At 44.8% G+C, this 16,869-nt stretch overlaps 1 protein-coding gene across 4 annotated transcripts in view; it reads right to left on the bottom strand.

The window, feature by feature from the left end:
* The window catches only part of NSD3 (nuclear receptor binding SET domain protein 3), a 36,499-nt gene that overhangs the window by 10,512 nt on the left and 9,118 nt on the right, over positions 1–16,869 (bottom strand). For 2 of the 4 annotated variants that reach the window (XM_039564306.1, XM_039564309.1), the window contains exons 3-15: positions 16,474–16,542; positions 15,858–16,017; positions 15,291–15,445; positions 14,519–15,025; positions 13,620–13,746; positions 10,281–10,381; positions 7,852–7,897; positions 7,194–7,324; positions 6,520–6,648; positions 5,771–5,897; positions 5,181–5,378; positions 4,387–4,557; positions 1,710–1,859 (exon numbers count right to left, since the gene is read on the bottom strand). In XM_039564306.1, coding sequence (XP_039420240.1) covers positions 1,710–1,859; positions 4,387–4,557; positions 5,181–5,378; positions 5,771–5,897; positions 6,520–6,648; positions 7,194–7,324; positions 7,852–7,897; positions 10,281–10,381; positions 13,620–13,746; positions 14,519–15,025; positions 15,291–15,445; positions 15,858–16,017; positions 16,474–16,542 — 2,071 coding nt within the window. The remainder of the gene's footprint in view (positions 1–1,709; positions 1,860–4,386; positions 4,558–5,180; positions 5,379–5,770; positions 5,898–6,519; positions 6,649–7,193; positions 7,325–7,851; positions 7,898–10,280; positions 10,382–13,619; positions 13,747–14,518; positions 15,026–15,290; positions 15,446–15,857; positions 16,018–16,473; positions 16,543–16,869) is intronic. The other 2 variants (XM_039564308.1, XM_039564307.1) reach the window with 2 other exon arrangements.

The following is a 16,869-nucleotide window of genomic DNA, read 5'->3' as shown; positions in this document are numbered from 1 at the left end:
ATTCCACAAAAAGTTTACCAGGATAAGCCCAGTACATAAAGCAGAATGAGACACACATGAGTTGTCCCTATCCCGACAATTCCTGGTGCACAGAGGGAACCTCAGCACTGGGCTTCACATGAATTTCTGAAGTTTACACTTATTTGGGCAAAAGTTGTTTTGGTTGGCTCACATTTTGGACAATCTATTACACGTGGAGAGCCACAGCACAGCTCTAAGCCACCCTCAGCAAAGCAGCTCATATAAGATGACTTGATACATTACACATACTGTAATATTTTATACATGTAGGTATATAAAATATATATATATGTTCTTATATGTGTATCTATATTTAAAAATTAACAAGATTTTGTGTCCCAGATGGAAAATCTGGGAGAGACTTGAGAGTATTCAAACCAATTTTCAATCACAGTATCAAAAGAAGTGTGAATAATCACTTTTCAAACCTTTATCAGAAAATCTTGTCCACCTATAGACTTCCCAGAATATCATTGCATTAATTGATTGTTGCATGTTACAATGAGCATTCCTTAAACAATCCAGTTGCATGACCAACACTGTATTTCCTCTGCTAAAACCAGTAAAATACAGTCATATGGATCCTCCAGAGCTCCCCAAACCCATAATGAAATTTTGAAGTATTTTTTGCAAATGTAATTTCAGAGGAAATACAGACAAATTACTGAAACATTATCCAAGATGAGAAAATGCCAAGAGATGCAAAAATCAAACAAAATCAAACACAAAACTGTCAATGCTAAGCAAGAAAAAACCCAACATTGCTCTCGGGATGCATTAGGCAGATATGGCTCAAGCTAAGCACAGGGCTCAAAATAATTCTTGTTTTCAGGAATTACAGGACTACTGCAAGCCATCGATGTCACAACGCTCAAAGCGACCTAACTTGGGCTGGGCAATGGGGCACCGGCTCTGAACGCTCCTGGGGAACCAAATTTCTGTGGGGAATGAAACATTACATCTGAGCATTGCACACAGACAGCAGGAATTGCCCCAGGAGGGATCTGGGGAGGCTCAGCCCCCCTCGGCAGCAGGAAGTGACCCCTGTCCGGAGCTGCGGGGTCCCTGCGGGGTCAGAGCCCGGCTGTGGCAAGGACCCATCCCAACGGGAGGGGATGGGGATGGGGCACTGCTGTCTCAGTGGTGGAGGTGGGACACGAGGCCCAGGGACTAGTGGGGACACACAGAGGCCAAACCTCACTGCCTTCCCCCTCTGGCACCCTCCAGAAGGACACGGCACCCACCCTCGTCCAGCCCCAAATGCCCTCTCTTCTCTCAGGATCCGCACAAGATCCGAAGCAGCACATCCCCCTCTGCTTCAAATCAGTTTAAGAAGTGGTTTTACATCATCCAGGTAAATACTGAACTGCAACAATATCGAGATCCATCTGCTTCCTCTTCACATTGCTGTGCAAACAGCTCCCCGAACCTGGAACAGCCCAGGCCAGGTAGAGAGTGACCAAATCTCTTCCAAGGAGAATTTAGTGACAGCAATTATTTTAAGCCCTTTTATATTAAAAAAAAAAAAAAAAAATTGCCAACAACACGAACACAGGCTCACAATAACCATGAGTGAAGGTCACTGAAAGCAGTCAGTGTGGGGACAAGCAGACATTTCTCCGTTGATTTAGAGAGAAAAAATAGAAAAAGCGAAAGTAAATTAAAGAGAAAGAAACTATTTTGGTTACCTTTCTCACATTTCTTTTTGGAAGCTGACGAAGGAGGAGGAATCATAGGTAATTTCATCAACTCAGCACGATTTGACTCATTCAGTAGGTAGTGGGACTTATAGGCATAGGAACTGAACAGGGGGTCTGAATGGTCCTGCACTACCAGCCCTATACGAAACAAACAGAAAGAGATGAGTTGCAATGAAACTACCCATGATTCCGTGAAGGAAAAATCAAATAAACCCAATGAACACCTCTAATGCATTATGTGGGAATGAAAAAAGGATAAAATGAAGAAAAAGGAAAGTCTGACAAAGTTTCTGCGCTAACAAAGAGGTTGTGCTGGAGAGACTCAAACTTATCTAGAAAATCTTGCAATGAAATAAGCTGCTTCTAAGCGGAATTTCAATTGGCTTTTTACCCTTCATTTGTGCATTTATAGACAAGCACAAGAAAAGCAAAAAAGTTTGAATCAGTGGGATCCCCTCTCCTTCCCACAGGGCAAAAGGAATCTCCTCTGCAGACCCGGGGTGATGGTCACTGCAGCAGGGTCGTGCTCTGAGCTGGGGCTACAGACAGAACGGACGCTGGGAATGAGAACTCACCGTCCCACTCACTACAAATCTACCCCTGAGATCTTGCCTACAGAAGTGTTTTGCTTCTATAGTTGTGCTGGAAAGCAAGGAGGGGTCAGTGTTCTGCAAGGCACCAAGGGGGAAGCACAGATGCAGGTTCTGCCCTAGGCCATGGTGGCAAAGCTCCCCCACCCAGCCCTCCCAGGGCTGCTCCAGAACAGTCCAGAACTCTGTTCCCTACATAACTCCATTCCAAACCAGGCCTTGGCAATTCTCTGTCCTGCACCAAGAAGAGCTTTTCCTTGTTACTCCAGAGAGCCAGGCAGCCCAGGTGAGAGCCCAGAGCTGCGGAGCAGAAGCGCTTGGCCAGTAACTCATGGGAAGAGCAGAGCAACTAAGCCCCAAAGAAACAGGAAAGACGAGCTACCAAGAGAGCCCCCAGTTCTCTCCCTGAGGGACATAGCTGAGGGCTGTAGAGAAGCTCTTGGATGGTGCTAAAACACTGCTGTAAGAAGACTGAGGTCAGCCCATCTGGACACACATCCCTGGGAGGATGCCTAGAACAAGGGAACCTACACATGGAATCAGGTGAACTGTAACAGGCTGACTGGAGGGTACTGCAGGGTGGTGAACAAGAAGCCTTTAAATATTTCACATTTCAAGTACCTCACTGTAAGCAAGTTTGTATATTTTGTAGATTGTCTCTCATCTACATTTCTCACTTCAGTAACTGCATCTAAGTATGAAGTCTCTGCTTCTGATAGCGACTAACACTAATTAAATAACCATTCTCATAGAAGTGCCTGAGGATTTCTAAAGCATTCAGTTCCCCATTTCTTTCTGAGCAGGTGCTCAGTGCTCCAGCCCCAGGTACTGTCCTCAGCACTCTGGCTCCCGATTCCAGCCAGGCCTGGCAGAAACAAGGCCCACAAGAATGTTCTAGATGAACAAGTCCAGAGTTGCTCCAAGACACGGAGGATTCAAGCAGTGGCAGTGGTTTGTAACTGTTCAAGTTCTCCTAATTAAGATCTGGGGAATACGCAGGACAGGGAATTCCATCTGCCAGGGCTCAAGAGGTTATTTAGATTGCCAGGAGAAAATACAGACTCATGCAGTTTCATCTCTGATGGAGCCAGATTCAGGTATAAAGAGAATTACTAAAGAAATGTAAAATGGAAAAAAAAAAAGCATGAAAATTTCCTTCCGCATTTCTTGCCATTCTGAGATCTGTAATTATTACTCTGCTCTTGCCAAGTCAAGGCAAACTAAACTTCCACCTGAATGAACACCAAGTGAAAACAAAACTTCAGGATCCAGTTCACTTTCATTTCCCTATTAGTGACTCACAGAACTGCTGAAGAGAACACATCCAGTATAAACTGCTGGGATTCTGTAGAAGCTACATATTAATGTTATTCCAATGCCTAAGAATAATGGTACTTTTGAATCTTGAGACCAAAGCAGCTGCTGCACCAACATTTTTTTAAGCTGCTCTCTGGCAGAACCCTGGTGACTGACGAGCCATAAAAGTAACAAGTGGGGAAAAAAAAAAAGTTAAAAAGAAAAAGAAAAAAAAGAGAACTTTGACATATGGAAAAGCCCAGCATGAAACTTGCTCATACAGTACCGCTGAAGGTTTTCTTTCAAAGTTCTCAAATGTGATGGCAATTATAAACTGAGTTTTTCTAGTTCATGAATAAATCCCACCTTTTAGCCTTAAAACTTAAACAGTTTTAAGTTTGTAGTAGTGGAAGAATCCCCATATAAGTCTGCTTAATACAGTGATTAATAACACAGCAGCCATTCTCAGCATGCAAAGGCTGGAATTGGGGGATTGGGATCTGTTTTTCCCTACTGGCAGAACAAGCCAGCCTGAGTGCCTATTGCTGCTTCTGGCTATTAAATGTTATGGACCAACACAGCAAGTGGAATCTCATGAGGACTGCTGACCAAAATAAAATAAAATTAAATTAAATTAAATTAAACTAGATAAAAAATCCCAGGCAGCATTTAATCCCAGCAAGCCCTAAGGGAGGAGTTCCTCATGAAACACTATTTTTATCACTAAACTGCACAAGTGACAACAGAACTACAAAACAGGGAAAAACCAAGTGTCTCACCTCTTGCACAAACGAAACAAAAGCCTACATTTACAGCAGATGAGGAGTGAGTCCTTTTGGAATGGTTACTACAGATGAGGATGTGGGATGACACAAACAAGCTTCCTGCAGCGATGCAGCCGTCTCCCGAGTGATAGGCAACGGGGCAGCGCAGACATCTCGCCATGCGACCTGCTCAACAGAACACAGCGAAAGGCACACGTCACCCAGGGGCACAGCATCATTTGGGTTGGAAAAGACCTCCAAGACCATCAAGGACAACCAATGCTCGGGTCAGGATAGGGCAGACTTCCCCAGAGGCAAAGGCAAGGCTGGGTCTATCCCAATGGCAGTACTGGGTTAAGAAAAGAAACACCTACATCTTTTTTCTAAGGAAAGTTTCACAAATATTACCCCTTAACTTTCACTTTAAAATTGTTAAGAAAAATTTCCATTCTACAGTCTATTTGTTTGGTTTAAACATTTTGGTTCATTTCTAAAAGAGAACTTCATTTCTTTTTCCTTGAAAAATAATTGTTCACAAGGCCATTACAAACTATCTGGCCTCGTACTATGAACCCTTGGCTTCCACTAAACCCAGCACCAAGAGCTGACCAGGTGTGTGGATCCAGGTACACTGCACAGTGTCAAGGTGCCAGCTGCTTCCCACCCATGAGATATTTCAGTTGACGACCTCACTGAGGAGGAAACCCTCGTTCCTTGCTGCGTAGTGTGTTACAGAGAGTGGAACTGGATGAATTGTTACTGTGATGATGCCGTTGAGCCTCCTCCCTGCTCAGAGCAGCTGCCCTCACCTTTGCTGGCTTTATGCATGTCCTTGTCCATGGAGCAGGCAGTGCAGCAGTGCTGCGGGCAGCGGAAGCCCCGGGACTCGAACAGGGCCGTGGCAAACTTGCGCACACAGGCCTCGTGGTAGAACTTCCCGCAGGTGCTGACGGAGCAGCGCTTCACATCTTTGCCAGGGAGCTTGCAGGAAAAGCACGTGTGCTCTCCTTGTAAAAGAAGGAATAAGGAATCCCGATCGTAAAAGCCAACTCTGAGATACAGATATTGTCCAAACAAATTCTGAAGCCAACAGACTGCGAGCAATACAGGATTCTTCCCATCCAACAGGCACGCTGGTTACTGTGATCCACAATAACATTGGAGCTGTTGCTCACATAAAAATCTCTTATTCCAAGTAAAACCCTAAGCAGTTCATTACTTTTTTTCTTATGAGGCACTTGCTAAATGGAAAATGAGAATTTAGTCTCAGAGGTTAAAAAAGTAGTGAAATAACCCCAACTTACTCACAAACTCTTGGAAAGCACCATCTGACCAGAATGTGGCTCCTGAGCAAAGGGGGAAATCCCTCCCAGTTTTCCAGGCACAGGAACACACTCACCATTCTTACACTCGGTGCAGATGAACTTTTCCTCAGGCATGGCCTTCAGGCCGAGACACTCCAGGTGGAACACGCTGCAGCACTCGCCCTCGCAGGCCAGCAGCGACTCGCCAGTGCTCTCGCAGATCTGCAACAGGCAGAGGGCTCAGCAGGGAACGGGGCACCCCAAAATGCCAGTGACTGCCAGGTGGTAACAAGAGGAACTGCCTGGAATTGCTTCAGAATTAGGGTAAGGCAAGAGAACTGAACCTGGCAAGTCTCCGGGCCGAAGACAACCCCAGCACTCCCCGCACCCTGCTCTGGGGTACCAGTGTGAGCCAGGACAGAGCCAGGAAAGGCACTACAGCATCCACCTGCACTCCTCCATTTCTCAGGGAACAAGCTGCTCTTGCTCTTCAGGTCCTTTACTGTCAACCAGGAAACTGGCCAGAAGATTCCAGGATTTTTTTTTTCAAAATACTGAAAAATTCTCACTCTGCCCTATCCCGATCAACCATCTGGAATCTTCAAATGGAGCAGAAAATGACATTTATTTTTCTACTGATGCTGGCAGGTATAGATTAGACACCACCTTCCAGCTGCTGAGCTTTCTGGCCTGCAGGAGGGCTTAGGAATCATTTAACATGAATCATTTCCAGAGCATAAAAACTCCTAAAAGACTGGGTATTTTATCTGAGGTCAAATTAAGAGAACTAACAGAAACAGGGGATAGATATTTAGTATCCATCACTTCAGGTATCACCAGTTACCTGACAAACAGTGTCTTTTTTACTTGTTCCAGTTCCTCTCCTGGACAGGCTGGAGTCCACCGACTGCACATCCGAGGCATCGGCGTCGGCAGTGGCTGAGGGGCTGTCTGAACGCTTCCCAAAACTGCCCTACAAACAGGAAAAATCCACGGCACTCAAACCAGACAATTCCAAAGGACAACCACACTGGGAAAAGTATTTCTGTCACTGTTGATCAAAAGACCATTTGGTAGGTCAAGAGACACAAAGGTCCTCCTGGAAAGGTGCTGAACTTCACTGGGATGACACAAGTGCTGCCTTCTTGATATATTTCACCTGCACAAGCCAAACACCATAAGGAGCTCTCTTACTTTTCCAGACACTCCTTGGAGTTACACCAGATACAGCAGCATTTCCCAATTCTCCAAAAATTTCAAACCTTCCACAGAGCAAACCATAATCTAAACCAATGCTTTGCCAGACAAAGTAGCAGGAAAATTTGTAAGTAAACATTGTATTTGCATAACAAACCCATGGAGGGGATTAGAAGGAAAAAGACTGGACTTTATGTTTTCAGACAATAAAAGACTCAAAATGTGTAGAAAAGTGTTCATATATTTAGCAATAATCAACTGAAAAGCATCTTGTACACTGACAGCTTAATCAGGTCCCTGTGAGAACCAACACACCTTTACCTGTAAATCATTGAGTCCTCTGGAATCAGAGTCAGACGTGTCCCTGTAGGCTGAGCTGGTCAGTTCCATGTCCGTGGAGGCACGACTTCTCTTCTTTAAGGGTTTACAGGAGTCTGAAATCTCACTGGCACCTTAACACAACATGCTAAAATTAGCTTTAATATATGTTCTCAACTTTTTGCTTAAAATTAATAGAGGAAAGAAAGATGAGAGCCTGGATTACATTATCTGCCTTAATTTTCAGTTTGCAGTTTTGTTACTAGTTGAATTCTCCCTGAAACTCATTAACTGAAAACCAGCTTAGGCAGAGTTTTTGACAAACTTCTTAACATGGCAACACAGTGCAGGAAAGTAATAAATTGTCTCTAAGGGAGGATAAGTCCTTAGGAGATTTCCTCGTCACCATCCATCTTTAACTTTGGCTAAGCAGAGACTTTTAAGAAATGCCCAGAAGGACTTAGCTGCTTACAGCATATGAACAAACACCATCCTTGCCTCAGCAATGCACAAGGACCAGAACCCCAAACACAGCCCATCCCCAGGCAAGTCCAGCTTAGCCCCACAGAGCACCAACCCTGTGGCTCACATGGAACAAAGCTGCTGCCCAAGGGTGATGAGCCACCAAGTTCAGTTGAGTTCACTTTCACCTGCCACTCACCTTTCTGCAACCCCGTCTTCACTGCTGCCAGTGGAACCGTTTCAACCTGTTTGAAAGGAAAATCCACAGTTAACACCAGAGGAAAGTTTCTCCCTAGTACCAAAAAGCAAACAGGTCAGTTCAAGGGGTTAGAATTCGGGCGGGAGCTGCCATCCCCTCCTCAGCCCGAGCCTCCGCATCCCGCTGGCTTCACTCCTGCCTACGCTGGTGCCCGGAGCCGTGGCAGCCACGGGGCACCAGCCGGGTCCTTGCACTCTCTCCCTGTGGGCATGAAGGTGACGGGAGCGCTGCATCCGTGTCCAGCAGGCAGGAGCGGGGGCCTTTGGGCAGCCACCCCTGATGCTGTGCAAACCCCACACCTGTGTGAGCACACGTTCCCCTGGGCAGGGGTGACACTGGGCTAGTGAGACACAGTGCGGGGCCACTCGGGTGCTCCCAGCAGCATTCCCTGGAGCTCCTGGAGCCCTTCCTCCCCGTCTAGAGCTCTGCACGGGCCCCCCCGGGTGCCGTGGTGCAGGGCTCTACACAGCTGGAACTCGAGGGCACAGGCACTTCAGCAGACAAAGGTACAAGCTTACAATCTTGCAAAAGCACTTCCAGTCCTTGACCCTATGGAGAAGTTTAGGAACTGTTCTGCCAACATACATGGAAGATGTGGGAATTTGGTGACAGGGTAATATTTACGGAAGAAAGCTGTTGCCTAACATCCTGTTTTTAAGGTTAAGAATTACAAGTTATTTCTTTGCAATGGGGTTACATATGCATGGAGAAACACATTTAGTAAATATTTAAGGATTATTCTATAATTTTTTTAAAAAATATTTTATTTTGTTGTACAATAGGTAAAAACATACAGTAGAAGGATTTGTATAGGATACATTTTGTAATACAAATATAAAATCTAAACAATCACTTTTATTTCTCCACTAGTCACTGTAACAGTAGCATCAACATTTTGTTTTTCCCATTAATTGTACTCGTTCCAGTTATAATTTTATACCAAGTTGTTGCAGACTAACTGGGGAATCAAGAAAACTTGACTTTGGGTAACAAATATTGTTGCATAATTGTAAGAAGTTAGTAAGATTTTTTTTTTTTAAATATAACTTAATACATTCAAGGTTTTGAGCATTACAGTGCCCCTGGGTTTCACTCTCGTCAGATACTTCTCCTGAGAAAAGCACTTTAATTAATGTCCACAGACTGAGTCAGCCAGGTAAGAGAAGCACATGAAGCCACCTGGCATCCATGAAGTTCATCTTGTTGGTTCTTATACCTTTGTTAAATTAAGAAACCTTTACAAACATAAAATAACTCTTTTGAACAGGGGAGGCTGCAACACCTCATGCCAAGAGGCTCCACGGACCACATCGGGTGTCACACACCCAATATTTAAAACGCTTTAAAGTTTCAGCAAGAAACTGCCTCGAGCTGGAGCACCCCTCTGCTGCACAGCAGTGCAGAAATGCTGCAGCATCAAAGGAAAAATAAGGAAAAAACACCCAGAAAAAGGAAGTGGGTTCACTTTCAGTCTCTGAAGTGAAGGAAGTGCAAAACAAAGCGCAAAGGGCAAAGAATAAATTAAAGAGATAAAAATATTTTTTCCCCTTCCCATATAAATCTTCATCCTGACTGTCCCTCTTTAAAAATTCTCATTGGGAAAAGCTAAACTATGAAACATTTATATAAAATTCTCAGCTTTCAGACAGAGGCCCTTGAAGGAAAAATCAACCATGCAAGGAGAAGAACCAACAACTTTGACAAACTTGTTAAAAGTGTATGCAGGTTTTAATATTTCTGTCCATCCACTGCACTCTGCTACTCATTTCCACGCAGAAATTTCTTATCATTAATTTTTTTTTAAAGCAACAACATTTGTCTATCTGACATCCAGATTAAAGGAATGCCCTGTACACGTTAGAACTATTTCAGGAAAAAATGGTATATCCCAGAACTGTTTTGCTGATGTCTGCCAACATGAAAGTCTGACTATTCATCTTTAAGTGAAATCATCCTTGAAGTCCATTTTCAGAAGTGGTCAAATTAATCACTCTAACTTCATTTGAAAAACAAAACCTCAACACAAACCAGCAGCTAAATCAAGAGCCAAAGGAAGGAACCTGGTGGCAATTCCATCCAAGAGAAATCACTGAAACAAACCCATTTTGCTCAGAACAGAAATCTCAAAGGAAACATGGCAGGTTCATTAGGAGTCATCCATCACTGCGTTCCCACTTCCATAGCCTGACTGATACTGAGAAGATGCCAGTAGCAGAGTCACAGCAATGGCATTGACAGGGGGATTTCATGGAGGATAGTCCAAACCGAAACCCGATGGGGAAAAATGGAGAAAAATAAAAAGGCACCAATATAAGCCACAACATTTATGAATACGATATATTTTAACTCTCTACATGGAGGAAGCCAACCTGCTCCTTTTTGATCTTCTTCTTTGGCACAACTTCGGTGGATTTCTCAGACTCGGAGCGGGTTCGAATCGATCTTCTCTGTTGCTTCTTTTCTACAGAACCTGAAGAAGGAAAAAGGTTTCCATTACATGATTCCTTGTATTTCTGAGGAACACCAAGATGTGCAACACCAAACCAACAGGTAAAGGAATGAAACCAAGACTTTGTCCTCTTTTGAATGTTTTATTTTTAAATTCAGTTCCAAGCTATTGACCAGCTGGTGCTGTGGCTGCAGACACACATTCTGATTCCAGAGACAGATCAGCTTCAGAAAACAGACACCAGGAACAGAGTGGAACAAAAGGCTGGACCTCAGCTTAGGGCAAACAGATTTCCACAATCCATAATACACCTCTCAGGCACAGTCTTCACTTGGTTAATTTTGAACCAAACAGTCCATCTTTGGTGTTTTGGGAAGGTAGCCACAACCAACTCCTTGAACAAAAACAAACTAGAAATTTCGGATGCAAAGCACAGCTTCAGGATCTCCCCCAAAACACCAGTTCTGTGCCCCCCTCTGTGGGGTGACGGCCTCTGTCACACAACTACAGCCAGCCCCCCGCTGCACCACCTGCAGCCACACCAGACCTCAATGCTCACCTGAAGGTTTCAAGGTGAAGAAAAACCTCAGTGCAAACAGAAGCATCGACCACGATGTGTTATCGTCATTAATGAATGTGAAAAACAAGTTTTTAAAGTATTACCATACAAAACAAACTCAGATTAATGAAGGATATTGTGACATTTCAACAGAAGAAGAGGGAGCTACTGGGTTTTTGGCAACTAAGGCTGGCAAAATCAAAAGACCTTTCTGTGCTCCAGCACCTCCCAAACAGGCATATCGAGAACCATGGACACGATACTCAACACCATGGGCAGCTGTTGGAACAAGCACACACTCAGAGCTGACAGGAAACTGGCACCCAAGGATTTACAAACACCTGCTGGGAAGCATTATTCTGGGTTTTCAGTCTGGGAGGTTTCACCTAAGAAGACACAACTGTGAAATACTTTGTTTTCTTCCAAGCAAAACTGCAAACATTTGGGAGCTGACTGTGCCAGCCAGATGTACTGTTAGGAGCTGTAAACCTGCCTGGTCTTGTCAGGAGATCACGTATCTAGAGACACACACAGGCTTGAACCAGACTGAAACACAGCCTTGCAAAGGACTTTGGAGAAAAAAATTAAAATTCCTCTTGATCCATTGGATGAGCATTTTTCCCATGGCTGCATGGCTCAGGAGTGTCTCAGTAACTGAACTATCCAGCTGGAAAAGTTATCATGTTACAATAATTGGATTTCTGAGGGGAAAAAATTGTTGTTCTTCAAGGGAAAAAACTTTTACAGCACATTAATTAATGAATAATAGCAGTTAGTTATTAATAATTTAGAAGTTAATGACTCAGGTCAACATCCATCATGTCCATCCACGTGTAACTTCTGGTTCCAATAGGCCCCATCCCTTGAGGGACTCCCACAGCTGCAGTGGGTCTCCACATCAGAGCTGGGCAACATCTTTTGTCACTTTGCTGTGTGACCAAAATCCCCTGAACCAGCTTCAGGTAAATTTGAGCAGATGTGACCAACAGTTACTTAAACCAAGAATGGATTTTCTCCTTGTGCTGCCCTGCTGAAGGAAATAAGATCAAGCCCTGGATCAGAGAACTCCAGAACTGGAGTGCCTAATGTTGGCTGACGGCAACACTGATCACTGCAACGGGCAGTTCTCCTCTTCCCGCTCTCCAAGGATCCAGCCATCACCTTCACAATGCTCCTATCCTATCTTCAGGCATATTTTCATCCAAAGTTTCAGGACAGATGTTGGACCAGCCCTCCACCTTGCTGGAGATAAGTCCTAGTTCAGTGTCTGCAGACCAGAGGCACCAGGGATTCTCAGGGCTGCTCTTGCAGTAGCAGATTTCAAACAGAATTATCTTCCCGGCATTATTGAATTCTGTGAATCTAACTGCAGGTTATCAATAAGGACTCCCAGGCTCAGCCTGGGAAATACTTTACCGTAAAGGGATTCTGAAGTTCCGGTGACCTTACATTTGAAAAAAGGACTTGGCAGTTATGTACCACAAGAGGGGACCAATAACTGGACTTTGGAAATGGCTTTGAGAGTGACTGTTTGGAGCGTGCACTGCAGGAAAGCTCAGGCACTTACAGGGTGTTAGCAGGTGGAGTGTTACGTATCCAAAAAGCCTAAGAAAACGAAAAAAGAGAGGCTCAGAATTCTCACCCCCTACGTCTTGAGGAGCCATAGGGAAGCTGAAGCCTTTAGACCCCAGGTGAGAGAAGCAGAACAGCGATGGCCTCTCCTGCTGCAAGGCAATTCAAGTATCCACAGCAACCACAGCTGGAAAGAACCACCACTGCCAACAGCAGGGGAAACCTCATTCACACCAGGAAATCTGGAGTACCTGGCCTGTGTGCTGCAGTCCCAAACACGCTCCATAAACCAGCGTATCAAATAACCCTGCCTAAACACTGCACACGGACAGAACCTGAAATGCGTTTGCAGAGGACTCATGGATGCTGACCACTGAGATTTCTGACTCTGGTTCTCATTCATTTCATGTTTGGAAAGGGAGAAATAATCAAACAGATGGATAGTTAAAGCAGAAGTGACGCCTGGCAACATTATGAGATTCAAATAGCTCATTCAAGGTTTTCCCATTTCAGGCCCAGGTTCCATTATTTGCTTCAGTGGTTCTTTTCCCTCAGACCTGATACTTCAAAACTCACTGCTTTATGATGCGGCCCCTGAGACAGCTTCAGAAGGCAAGCACCACCTCCCCTGGTCGATGAAGTTAGTTAAAGTGGTTTTTTTAAAATCCCTGTTCTTTAACAGGCCATGCAAGAACGCAACAACAAAGCCTAGGGAGTTTCCATCCTGAATCAGACATTCCCTACTGAAATGTGCCACTTCCTGACTCTTTTCCTTTCATGACAGTTCTTGTATTTTACATTTGGGGCCAAAAGCCATGGCAATACCTTACTAACACACATCCACTGTGTTGTCTTCTAAACCAACTTGCTGTCTGCTCTGCACAGGACATCACCCCTCGAGTATGTTGGCTCAGGCTGTAAGATGCAGAGGCCAAACCACCAATCCCACCCCACAGCCATGCTGTGTATGTTGGCTCAGCATGTGTAACATTAGCCATGCTCACTATAATTATTATGTAAACAGAAAGATGTTAATAATAATTTTTAAGTAATGAGAAAATGCTGGGTTTGGTATTTGAATTTTCATGCTGAGGGCTCAGGTTCAGACCAGGAGTGCAGTTTCCCTACCTGCTGCCCCAGAAGTTGTCTCAGGAGAGGACACGTTTTGCACCACTGCTTTTTCACTTCTCTGAGCTGATGAAGAATTAAGTTTCTCTTGTCCTTTGATGCTTATTTCTGTTTTGTTACCAACTCCCTTAAAAAGAAAAAAGGAAAAGATTGTCTTCCCCTGATATAAATGTGTGTTGCTACCAGGTAATAAACCTGCCCCTGAATCTCAGAACAGAAACAATCAACAACCCAACACATAAACAGGATTAATCTACTACGGAGTTACTTCCCTGCAGAACTTTCCACCCCTCTCGATCTCCCCTTACACACAAGGAAAAAACAATTCCAGTGACTTTTCTAAACATTACCTTCTCTATAGGGCTTAGGATGAAATAAACACTCTCCAGGTAGAGAGGCAGAAGAAGGAGGCTGAGAAATAGTCCTAAGCCTTTTCCTTACACTGACTGTGGGAAGCTGCTGTGCACCTGAAGGAAGCTCAGAGGCAGAACTCAATTTAAAAGTCTGTTACACAAAATGTAGTTATTACTTTTTAGTACATTATTAACAATTTTGTCATCTGTTTCCCACAAAACCACTGATTTTATCACGAATTTTTGGATTATTTCAACTAGGAAGCTGAAGTTAAAACAGCTTTAATATTTTTAATGTGTTACAAACAAAAATATGGCCACCTGTAGGGAGCTGCTCTGCCACCAGCAAAACAGCTACTGCCAGAGCTGCACTGAAAGTGGGGTTCAGTGCACTGAAAGGTTCTGTTGTCACAGCTGTCTGTTAATCTCTCCAATGAAAGGAACATGGATGGTGTGAAAGCTTGGTGGACACAGTTCGAGCTCCCCAGTAAGGCAGGCTCGGGATAACTCAAGAGCAAAAGAGGGGTCACTGTGCCAAGCACGTACCTTGGTGGAATAAACAAACTGATCGATGAGTTTTCCATCCCCAGCAGCATTCTGAAGGGCAAAAACCTGTTCAATTTTAACAACTGGAGACATGTTACACTTTTGCAAATCCAAGTTGTGCATGGTTATCGAAGCTGGTAGGGACTTCCTAGCTGCAGCTGTTTTCCATGCGATTTTCACGGGCGGTGCCTCCTCCTCCTCCACGCTGGACTGCCTCCGCTGGCCCTGCCTCCGCGCCTCGGCGCTGGAAGGTGACGACCCTGCCGCCACGCTGGCGTGTTCCGGCTGCGCGTTCGGCACCGGCTTCGGCCGGCGGTTCTTCTTGGCCTCCGATTTGGAAGCAGCAGTCTTTTTGGCTTTGGCCAAAGCCTCCTCTGGCTCTTGGTCTACGTAAATGAAGGTGTACTGTTCTATCCTCTCTTCCCGGGTCATTTTCAGCGCCTTCTCGGCGTGGGCAATGCCAATGTCCCACTGGGCTCGCTCCCTCTGCGGCCGGGGCTTGCGAATCTTAAGGGACAAAGACAAGCAGTTGAAGACACTGAAGATTTTGCCACTACAGCACTTAAAACACAATCCTGAGGGTCTCTACATCTCTCAGGCAGCAGATTGAAGTCTGCTCTCCATTTACAGGGTATTTTTGACACTGAATGTGGACACTGAATTCCCTGCCAGCAAGATGCAGCCAGTCCTTCTCAGGGTAAAGCCCTGCAGAGTTCTAGACCAGCCCCAGAGCATCTCCCTTACAGAGATGATCCCCCCAGTGCCCCTGTACCTTCTGTTTTTCGGAGTGGTTGCTGGCTTGCTTGGCTGCCTCAGCCAGTAACTGCTCATATTGTTTGTGCCCTTGGTACTCCCGAACGCGCTTCTCGTGCACCCAGGCCCGCTCCGGCTGGTTGCTGAAGAACTGGACGTGGTATTCCCGGGCACCTGAAAGGGAGAACACCAGTCAGCAGTTGTATCAACACTGCCCTGCCTGTTCAGCTTACGCTTTCCTCCTCCCCAACGCTCCATTCCTGCAAGTGGAGGTACCTGGCTCAAGTGCAGAAATACAACAGGCCAGATCCAGAACAGTTTAAGATGGAAGCTCAGTACACCCTGCCCGCACCAAACACTCTCACACTGACTTGAGAAAAGCAGAAACGCCTGTGCACAAGCCCATTCCCACAGTTCCACCTGCAGAGGTCACGTACCAGGTACTAGTTCTGTGTGAGTCAGGACTGTCCTGCTCAGCACACACACAGCAGAATTCACCCCGCAAAGGCAGTTCAGAACTAAGATATTTTTAATAAAGGAACATCTACAGACACCTGACACTCTGGCAAAGAGCTTCCTCCCTCACCTCTTGTATTAATTTTGGTATGCACGTCAAGCTGTGGATCACACGACACCATGCAAGGCCACCACGGGTACGTCCCCACCTTGGACCAAACGAGATCCCCAACCTGGAACTTGACGTCGTGGGTGACCTGCGTTGGAAGGGATGGCAAGAGCTGCTGGACCTGCAAAGGAAACACCAGATTAAAGCCACAGGAGAGGATTTAGAGCACTTGGAGATGACACACTATCCACAGGGACTTGTTGTTGTTGTTCTCTCAGATATCCCTGAGGTTTGATAATCCAAGATGAGAAAAACATTTCTCAGAAACATGACAGAAAGGAGCTGCACACAGCTGGGATTTACGTAACATCACTGACAAACCAAGATGCAAAAGAGCAACTGTCACCCCCCCAAAATGATTCTGCTTCCTAAGTTGATTAGAAATAATGCTTTTAGGATAAAATAAAGCAATAAATCCAGTACAATAAGAGATGCATTGATGCAGTAATGATTAGTAAGAGTTTAAAAGAAATGACAACTGATTTATCAGACAAATTAAAAGAAGCAATGGAAGAAACAGTCCAAAAATAGTAACATTCTGTATGTTCCAAAAGTGTTAATTGGTGTATGTACTAACCGGGGCTTCTTCCAGCACTGCATCTTCTCTTGGTCTCTCAGAGAGTGTGCTAAGCCTCTCGTTTGGTCTCTAGGAAATGGGTAACAATGAAGAGAAAAAAGGAAAACAAACACAAACAAGGTAAGGGGACAGTAAAACAACAGAAGACAATAGTGAAACCAGGCAGAAAAAAATAATTCACAGAGAAAGGCAACCAAGAACCCAGAAAACAGGAATATGACTGCTCCTTGTACTCAATTAACATAGTAACATCACAATAAAGAAATACCTGGTTTCCCCTACGCTATTTACATTACGATCACACCTGACTATAACTACGTTCTCCTGTAACAGGTGACAGAAGAACATACATTTAGAAACAGTGAATCCAAATAACTTTCCACCTAAAATAATACA

This window comes from Corvus cornix, chromosome 22, assembly GCF_000738735.6.
Source record: "Corvus cornix cornix isolate S_Up_H32 chromosome 22, ASM73873v5, whole genome shotgun sequence".
Classification (NCBI taxonomy): Eukaryota; Metazoa; Chordata; class Aves; order Passeriformes; family Corvidae; genus Corvus; species Corvus cornix.
Note: the sequence above shows the minus strand (reverse complement) of the source record. Positions and strands in the feature narration are given on the sequence as shown.